The 9,607-nt window shown below is 44.3% G+C and overlaps 1 protein-coding gene across 2 annotated transcripts; it reads right to left on the reverse strand.

The window, feature by feature from the left end:
- Positions 1 to 2,707: 2,707 nt before the first annotated feature.
- Positions 2,708 to 5,905, reverse strand: GADD45A (growth arrest and DNA damage inducible alpha). 2 transcript variants are annotated; one of them, XM_082416352.1, is made up of 4 exons: positions 5,638 to 5,905; positions 5,003 to 5,104; positions 4,521 to 4,776; positions 2,708 to 3,397 (listed from the first exon to the last, which is right to left on the reverse strand). In XM_082416352.1, exons 1-4 carry the CDS (start codon positions 5,679 to 5,681, stop codon positions 3,284 to 3,286), a joined length of 516 nt encoding a protein of 171 aa, XP_082272478.1. In that variant the 5' UTR covers positions 5,682 to 5,905; the 3' UTR covers positions 2,708 to 3,283. The 2 variants fall into 2 exon arrangements, with proteins under 2 accessions (XP_082272478.1, XP_082272479.1); XM_082416353.1 differs by having other exon boundaries at positions 4,521 to 4,758; positions 5,638 to 5,900.
- Between the last annotated feature and the right edge of the window lie 3,702 nt (positions 5,906 to 9,607).

The raw sequence follows: 9,607 nt of genomic DNA on the forward strand, positions 1-9,607 counted from the left end.
AGAATCTGCCCTGGTAATCGCACACTTGTTTACAATTAACTCAATTGTTTCAGATTGGATTTTTCAATGCCCTGTTACTTTTGGGTTATGTTCAATTAGGAACAAATAACAACAGTTAAAACTTTAAAACCAAAACAACAACACTGAATTCATTGTTGAGATTTTTCTGAAACCAAACAGCCTGAAGGATGCATACTACCACTTCGTATCTCTAAGTACTATGAATTGAGAATACAGATTCAAAACACTTTTCTTAAAATATATATACCATGTTATAAGCAACAGATTTCTCTGACGCCTTAAAAGTTTTTCTATTGCTATCGCCTAAGTTTTAGTAATTGACACACTGTATTGGCACCTACCAGATGCCAGGTAGTTTGCATCTATTATTTCTAAATCATTTAGTCAACAATTTTTTTTTTTTCACCACGCTATGTGGGATCTTAGTTCCCTGACCAGGGATTGAACCCACACCCCCTACATTGGAAGGGTGGAGTCTTAACCACGGGACCGCCAGGGAAGTCCCTAGTCAACAGATATTAATTCAATACCTACTGCTTGCTGAGAAGTGTGCTAAGTACTGGTCTACAGTTATGAACCAGACATTGTTTCTTACCTTCAGGGAAGTTGCAGTCCTGTAGGAGTGAAACAACTCTGCGAGATGGTTAATTTTATCTCCGTTTTGCTGATGAGGAAAACGGGATGCACTGGGACTGATCCTGGCTGTACCCCCATGCTCTTTCCACCAAGCAATGCTGCTTCTCCCCACTCTGCCTTCCTAGTTTAATTCACTCATCTTTGCAGAAGCGTTTTTAATCAAGTAGTTGTGGGAAAGAATTGAAAATATTTTTACTTTAGTGGGAACGAAAAAGAATTCTGTTTAAAACTCACTGCTCTCCGGCTTCCCTGGTGGCGCAGTGGTTGAGAATCTGCCTGCCAATGAAGGGGACACAGGTTCAAGCCCTGGTCTGGGAAGATCCCACATGCCGCGGAGCAGCTAGGCCCTTGAGCCACAATTACTGAGCCTGCGCGTCTGGAGCCTGTGCTCCGCAACAAGAGAGGCCGCGATAATGAGAGGCCCGCGCACCGCGATGAAGAGTGGCCCTCGTTTGCCGCAACTGGAGAAAGCCCTCGCACAGAAATGAAGACCCAACACAGCCAAAAATAAATAAATAAAAAAATTAAAATTAAAAAAAAAAAACAAACTCACTGCTCTCAATCTTTTGATAATGTAAGAAACAAATATTAAATACCAGTTACATTTTGGATCAGGCACTAGCTTAAATAAGATACAAGTCTAAACAAGACCTAAAAACCCACATTTCTAGTAGATGTGAAAAACAAACTTAATTGTAAGGTGAAGGGCTCATGGGCCTATGTTATTCCTAAAATATGCAGAAATGTGGAGCTTTTAGTTACTGTTAGCTGGTTTTCTCTCCTCTGATTTCTACTTTTTCCTGATTGTATGTAGTCATGACAAGGGTGGGAGACAGATGGCAGGGGAGCCATGGGGGGTTATGGTTTGAGAAGAAGGCAAAGAAAAATCATGTAGACCAAAGCTATATTAGGCCTCGCCTCAGTAGGCATTTTTGCTTTCTTTGGCTGTATCTACAGGAGGTTATTGCAGTTAATTATCAAGTGACTGTTCCAAGTAAAAGATGACTGTTCTGCTGAAGCCTTTCATTTCTTTTGCTCTTTTCTTCCACCTCTCCCATCTAATTTAACCAAACCCCTCGGAACCATAGCAGACATGTTCAGCTGGAAGGCACACAGCTCTAGAAAGAGAATAAGGGTACCAGAATATTTAGCAGGCCACTTCCCTGTTTGTTCCCTGAATATGCTTCTGCAAAATGCACAGCCTTGGACTGTTTCAGTCACTTTCTAATTGGCCTTCTTGCCTATAGTCGATTATCCCAATAACCCGTCTTTCAGTCCCCAGTGTTATCTTCCTAGAACACTGATCACGTCACTCGCTGCGTGAAGGTCTCTGCAGACTGGCCAAAGTTTACAGAAGGAAGCCCAAAAGCTAAGGGTGACCCAGAATGCCCTTTACAGTCTGTGCCTAATCGCCACTTACCTTTCAGCCTTATCTCTCCCTTATCTTTCTACACCAGAGGCACACACAGAATCACTTTGTTCCCTGAACAGGTTTTGGCCCTTCGGGCCTCCACACCTTTGCAGAAACTAGTGTTGCTGCTAGCAATATCCTCTTCCTGTTTTAAGATCCAAATAAAATAATCTCTCTCCAGGAAAAACTTCACTGGTCTTGCAGGTACCTTTGGTCACTCTCTCCCCTCTGCTTCCTTAATATGTTGCATATAGTCTTATTACAGCACTAGTATCATTGAACTATAAATATTTATTCAGGTTTTGCAAGTGCAATTTCTAACACTCCTTTTCCCTAACTCCAACCCCAACTCCTCTTAAATCACCTTCGTTTTTCTGACTTTGGATGTAGGGTAGAGCAGGGCATCACTAAAATGTCCACTAAAGAATAAATGAAAAGCAATATTATGCCCCCATGTCTGGCCCAAATGTTTAAGAGTGGAAAAGAATTATATATACATACAAACACACACACACATCTATATATATAGACACATATACTATATGTATATGATTTCACAAGGGTTTTAATTTTTCCATATGAAAAAGAAACTTGTTTAAAAGAAAGTCCAAGTTAAAAGAAACAAAACACACATAAAGAAATGATGCAATTATTCCATACCAGTTTATTGTAAGTATTGTGTTTCAAAAAATTTATAGCATAAATAACCTTTCATGTCATAAAATAACTTAGTACAATTTATAATAAAACTTTGAGAATTTAACATCTCATCAAAATACAATAAAATATGGTTTTAAAATATGATTAACCCTTTCTGCTTTTTTCTTTTTTACTTGAGGGCATATAAACCAAAATTACCCAAACTACTGCCGCGCACTTAAACTTTAACAAAGCATATTTGGTTTATTTAAATGTAACTCAACCATCCTAAATTAATACATAGTTTTGTTTTCCTTCCTGCGTGGTTCTTTGTAATTTTTGTTCCTTTTGACTTGTACTTCTGTTTCCACACAGCTTCCTTCTTCATCTTCACCTCTTTCCATCTGCAAAGTCATCTGTCTCCGGGCTCCCAGAACATGTAGTTGAACTCACGCAGCCCCTTGACATCAGTTTCTGTAATCCTTGCATCAGTGTAGGGAGTAACTGCTTGAGTAACTACAAAGGTATTTCAAAACTTCAGTGCAATTTGGTTCAGTTATTTTCATTCAGATGCCATCACCGTTCAGGGAGATTAATCACTGGCACCCACTGATCCATGTAGCGGCTTTCCCGGCAAAAACAAATAAGTTGACTTAAGGCAGGATCCTTCCACTGTGATGAATGTGGATTCTGGGAACAAATTTAGAAAAAATAAATTTACTATTAAAAAAAAGTCAGCCTTTGCTACTTATTACACCACTTTGGAGGGGAAGACACTTGAACATTCTATACTTTGGCTGTGTGACATAGAGACCTGTTACAACCATAAGAAATAAAATTTCTTCTAGGTAGTTGGGTTTCCTGCAAAATCATTCAGGGTAATTCTCTACTAAGCTGTACTCTACAAAGTCTGAGTATAGTCTGAGTACATGAAACCCACTGAGCCATATATATATATATATATATATATATGTTTTCATAATATTTATTCAGTTTTGCATGAGAGTATTATTCACAGGCTTGCCCTACCAAACTGGTACCTTGGCAGAGAACTGAGTGAACAACTGTGAGAAATATTTCCATGCTGGGCTACCAGGAGGTGAGAGCTGCATAGCAGTTAACTAGAACTGCCACCTGTTATCCTCCCAAAAGAGACAGTAGTATTTTTTCAGGAGTAGCAAAATAATTAGGCTGCCACTTAAGGAGATCAGCCAAAAAGTAGTAAAATGTAAAAGACAAAACGATCACATTTACCTCTGTAAACACAAGTTATATACCTACCAAAGGTTTTTATGGGGGTGGGGGGGAAGCTCCATTTTAAAATATGCAAGATTGCAAAGAAAAAATTTCCACTCTATCCTCTCAATACATTTCTAGGGAATTAATAAGGTCTGTCTCCTACACCATTTCTATTTTTAGCTCTGACTGGCAGAGAATGAAGCTGACTCCTTAATGAGGGTGAGCCAGGAATTTATTTGGCTTTATCTAATCTGCCCTGCAAAAGGAATTAGTCACGGGAGGTAGTGCAGATGTAGGTAGGGAGGAGCTGGGCTGACAATGCTGACTCACAAGGATCTCTTCCGCTTCTGGCGGCCTCCAACGTGCTTAGACACGTTCCGTACCAGAGAAAATCCGAAGGATGAAACTAGCACATCTCGGCTGAAAGTCCAGCCACACTCTTTAATGGGGCAAAGGCGCCCAGCTCTTGACCCTCACCCATTCCACATCTGGAGTCAGGCGACTTTCAGCCGTTGCGGACTTCCTGCCAGGACTCTAACCGCGTCCTGCCCGCAGTACCCCCCTTCTCCCTTACCGTCACCAGCACGCAGTGCAAGTCCGGGGGCTGCTCGGCGCCCTCGCTCAACGCGGGGCCCGCGTCACTCTCCAGCAGCAGGAGCTCGGCCAGCCGGCCAGGGTTGCTGACGCGCAGGATGTCGATGTCGTTCTCGCAGCAGAACGCCTGGATCAGGGTGAAGTGGATCTGCAGAGCCACGTCCCTGTCGTCGTCCTCGTCCGCCGCCAGCAGGCACAGCACCACGTTATCGGGGTCGCTGCGGGCAGGGACAGGGCTGGTGTGCCCAAAGGCAAGACCCGCCGCGTGGGCGCCCGCAGCCCGCGCCCACGTCCCAGGGGTCGCGCCCCGGCCCGCTTGCTCCCCTTGGGACAAGCAACCGCAAGGCAGATGGAAAGCGGCAGGAAGTGGCGCTGCTGGTCGAGGGGACGCCCCTGGAAGGCGACCTCTCCGGGCTGGGGCGGGAAGAGGAACCACGAGGAACACGCGAGGGCTCCACTTACACGTTGAGCAGCTTGGCCGCCTCGTACACCCCGACGGTGATGGTGCGCTGACTCAGGGCTTTGCTGAGCACTTCCTCGAGGGCATCCCCCACCTTATCCATCCTACACGCAGGCAGAGCAAGGGGATCCCGTCAGCCCGCCGCCCCTCGAGGCCGTCGCGGTCCCCTCGCCCTGCGCCGCGACCCTCCCTCCCGAGCGCACGCGCCACGGCGCACCTGGGCCTTTGCAAACCCGGGGTTCCCCGGGCTGTCACCCCCCCCCCGCCGTGACCCCTCGCACGCCCAAAGGCTGGGCGTCCAGTGAGAAGCCCCGAGAGTGCCACCCGCCACCCTCTCCCGAGGGCATTGCCAGTCCCAGGCGCTGGGCGAAGCCACAGGCTGCCGGCCGCAGGAGCCGCACCGGCAGGGACGGTCACTTCTGCCCTTTGCAAAGGCTCGAGGTGCTCGACCGGCGTGGGGGGCACGCTCTTTCTGTCCACGCACGCCTCTGGAGTGTCCCGAGGAAGAAAGGCGGGATAGGAAGTACCCTCTGCAAACTTTTAACCGCTCGCTCCCCGCAAATCTTGCACAGCCCGGCAGCACTGGGGTGCGCGCAGTGGGCAAGCAGAGTTCAGGCAGAGGCTCCGGCTGACTTACCTTTCGGTCTTCTGCTCTCCAGCCGAGAATTCCTCCAAAGTCATATTGCAACTGCAGGTGCCCTACAGAGAGAGAGCGGCTTGCGGGCTGCTCCTGCCACCGCGGGCGCGCGGGTGCCTGCTTTCTGCACTCCCTCTCAGGCTCCTCCAGCGCCAGCCGCCGCCGCGCCGTCCGCCCCTCCTGCCCCCCTCGCTCGCTCGCCCGCCGGCTCTCGGCCCCCAACCTCCCCACGGTCCACTATAACGTCGCGGCAGCTGCCTCACAGCCACTGAAGGACAAAGGCCCCGCTCGCCGGAGTTATCCTGCCAACCCCCAGCCAACCACCACCCGCCTCATTTGCATACGCGCAGCCATTGGGCTATGCAAATCAGCCTGCTCCGACAATTTGACCTCAGCTCCTGGAACCAGGCTGAGAGGAGCGGAAGAGGGAGGGGCCACGAGGAAGGCGAGCCTAGGGGCGGGGGCGGGGCGGGGGCGGGAATAGGGGAGGGCGGGGTCCCGAGCCTACGCTCATCTTGCTGGCAGGGTGGGTAGGAGAGAAGGTCTTTGTGCAGGGAGAGGAGGGTGTCTTAGCTTGGACTGGAGCTGGCTGCCAAGTGTTTTTCTAGTTGGTGCACATTTGTTTTTTTTAATTGTCGTTTCATGTCTTTTGTTTTGGGGGCCTGCTATTAAAATCTATTTTCAGGGTTAATGCACCCAAGTCTAGTAATTATTAGTAAGCTGGTTACATAAAAAGAGTGTGTCCAGACCTCTGGGGCAAAGTTTACCTCAGAAGTGTTTATGTAAGTCTAGGCAAAGCTGCTTATTAGTAGTAGTATTATTTCGGTGCCCTGATGGCTGGTTTGATTTATTTTTGGAAGGTTGCAAGGGTTGGGAGCTCAAAAAAAGAAAAATCAACACATTTGTGTTTGGTGGTGGCAGGGAACCAAGTTGGAATCTCTTCCACAGAAAGCAGAAAGGCTTCCCACCTGCCCAGGGTACCTCTGGAAAACCGTGTGCAGGAAGAGCTGCTTACCACATGTGTGTATCCTAGCCTTACAAGCCCAGTTCACCTTTCTCAGACAGCCTTTCCCGAAGGAGGGTCCTTCTGCAGGGCACCAGCTAAGAGACAATTGTCTGACACCCACACAAGCTACACGTCTAAATTCAAAATGCTCTCAATATGCCCTCAGCTTCCTTTCATAAGGCAAGTATGTCACTACCTTCCACAGGGGGCCTGTGATCTCACTGTGAATTATTGATGTTAGATGCTGAATCATGAAGCGGCAGCAATCGGACCTTTTAGTCATATGGTAAAATTTCAGCTTTGAGTTGAAATTGTTTAACGGCAACTTGTGGGTATAAAGAAAGCAGTAGTTATACATTTTTGAAAAGCAAACTTCAGTGTATAGACTTTCACTGAATAGGTTGAAAGTTCTTTCCTTTCTTTCATGAGTTTATGCAATAAATGCAAAAATATGTGTTAAACCTACTGAAGTCACCAAAAGTGGTAAAGATGCTCCCATATGCTTGCATTCAAAACAATGCTTGCATTATTAAGGTTACTGTACAGACAAAGGTCACAGAAGTAAATTTTTGCTAAGCTACCTGGGAGTTTTTGCAAACTCCCGTATGATTGTATCATTCTACACAAAATACTCTCCAGCTCTCTTGATCTTAATTTAGTGGAAAAGAAAAGTGATAGGTCAGTTTTCTGGCTCATTTATTTGAGCTGCCATTTTTCACTTAATCCCTAACTGCGCTGTCAGCAAGGGACAAGGTTTGAGTAAAGGAATGGTGCTCGTCAATGCATAACTTACCCAGGAGTGTAAGGTATGTTTCATATCTATATCTTAAATTCTAACATGTAGTGTCTTTGTTAAAGAATTCCTTTAAATTGAAATTTAGGGAGATGCTGAAGCCCATTCAGCTTTGCAAACAAAACCTGAATTATGCAATCTGGCCTGAGTCATCATTTGGAGATTGTTGAACTGTGTTCTGTGGAACTCCAAGGTTCTATCCACTAGGTATTTCTTAGAAGTTCTTTGGAAGGAAGTGTGATCACAGCAAGCTGACAGTGAATTAGGGAATCGAGTGAGTTTCTTGACAGCAGGGACTGTGACTTCATCAACTTGGTGTTCTTGGCACGTAGCACCATTTCTGCATTTAGTAGAAGCACAGTCAGTGTTCACTGAGTTAAACAGAATCTGAGGGTTAAACAATAAGATGTCAGAATCCTGCAGTCCTGTGTAATGATTGAATTCTCTCTAAGGTATTCCATATTTAAATTTAATTCAAAGAAAAAACTTCTTTGATGTCCTACAATATACCAAGAATGGTACAATTCCTGGTCCTTTGCCTTTAAAGTGCTTACCATCTAATTGGTATGTCCATGCTTGAACTGGATTTTGGGACAAAATAGTATGCACTGTCATCAGCCAGCTATGCTGAAAGTCCCATGACTTTGGTCATCTGAACAGAAACTGTAGGACAGTAGAACCCCTGTATTGTTATTCCAATTCAAACGAACCACAGCCCTAATAATGCCCCACCCAGGTCAACTATATGCAGTAAAAATGCAGTATAAAAGGATGACTTCTTAATATAGGCCTAGTCCCTCACTCAAAAATTATACTGCATTCTGTATTTGGTCTATAGGGAAAGTGATTTGTTCATGTGTTTTTGGGTTTTTCCCTATGAGATAAGCCTAGCCTTCCAGTATTCAAAAATATTCATTTGTCATACTTTCTGACTCAGATATGTTACACCATTTTGCCTCATTGCTGAGTCTACCTAGACGGTTTCATCAGTGATTATTTTCAAAGCTGGTGTTTCCAACTGGGAGTAGAAGCTGAATTTAGCTACAGCTAGATTGCAGTTATACAATAGGATGATCGTAGATGATACATTTCATAAGTGCTTATTAGTCCTAGGAGAGGATGGTATCCAATGATAAATCAGAGGAATATCCCTAGATCAGTATATATGTGTATATATACTTTTTTCATGTGTTTTAATATATTTGTATTTAAAAAAATAATTCCAGCATATAAAATCATTTTTAAAACTATCCCCAGTAACTCCAAGTACTTCAACTGCACAGGACTGGAATGACCTTCTAGTAACATTTATAAGGATGCTAAATGGTTATATTTGGAAATCAGAGGAAAATATATACTCAGAAATTGTTAAATTATTTTAGCACTGCTACCTGCTTTGCATATTAAAAGGCTTTTTTGATATTTTCTTCACTATTATCATACATATATTCCTACTACTGGTTCTATAGTTTAGAATGATAACTTTTCTTTCTTTCAAAAATTAGTCAATCCTTTAACATCTGGAAGAAGTATGATGCTTATTATTGCAGCATTATACAGATCATTGTTCACATTGAAGGAGATCAGTTAGTCTATGACGGGTGTACTAACTACCTATCTAGAACTGTATTATATTTTATTGTTAAAAATCATAAGGTTCCTGATGTATTTTTTGTGTAAGTCTGGTGAAGTTAGTTTCTAAAGGCAGGCTCTAAATTTCCCTCAGTGTTTTTCTCAGAGAAGATCATTCAGACAAGATTGACTTTACACCTAAAAACGTGTCATTTCTTAGGATCAATACTTCCATTTTGGAATTTAACGTAAACGTTTAGTTTCTTGGACTATCTGGTGGGCACATTCTGAGATGGCCTCGATGATCTCTAACCCAGGTGTTAAGCTCTGTATAATCCTACTTCTTTGAGTATAGGCAGAACCCATTCCTTGTTTTTAACCAATAGAATATGGTAATGGTGTAGGGCTATCACACACATGATTATGTTACATTCTATGGCAAAGGTGAAAGGACTTTGTAGGTGTAATTAAGCCCCCTATTTCATTGACTTTGAGTTAATCAAAAGGGAGATTATGCTTGGTGGGCCTGACCTAATCAGGTGAGCCCTTTAAAAGAGGACCTCAGGGGCTTCCCTGGTGGCGCAGTGGTTGAGAGTCTG

The sequence above is a fragment of the Balaenoptera physalus genome, assembly GCF_965194825.1.
Source record: "Balaenoptera physalus genome assembly, chromosome: 1".
Lineage (NCBI taxonomy): Eukaryota > Metazoa > Chordata > Mammalia > Artiodactyla > Balaenopteridae > Balaenoptera > Balaenoptera physalus.

Coding starts and splice junctions, on each gene's coding strand:
- GADD45A (XM_082416352.1), bottom strand. CDS start 5,681: ATGACTTTGGAGGAATTCTCGGCTGGAGAGCAGAAGACCGAAAG. Junction 4,777..5,002: donor GCGGCCAAGCTGCTCAACGT/GTAAGTGGAGCC, acceptor TGGGCACACCAG/CCCTGTCCCTGCCCGCAGCG. Junction 3,398..4,520: donor TGCACTGCGTGCTGGTGACG/GTAAGGGAGAAG, acceptor ATTTGTTCCCAG/AATCCACATTCATCACAGTG.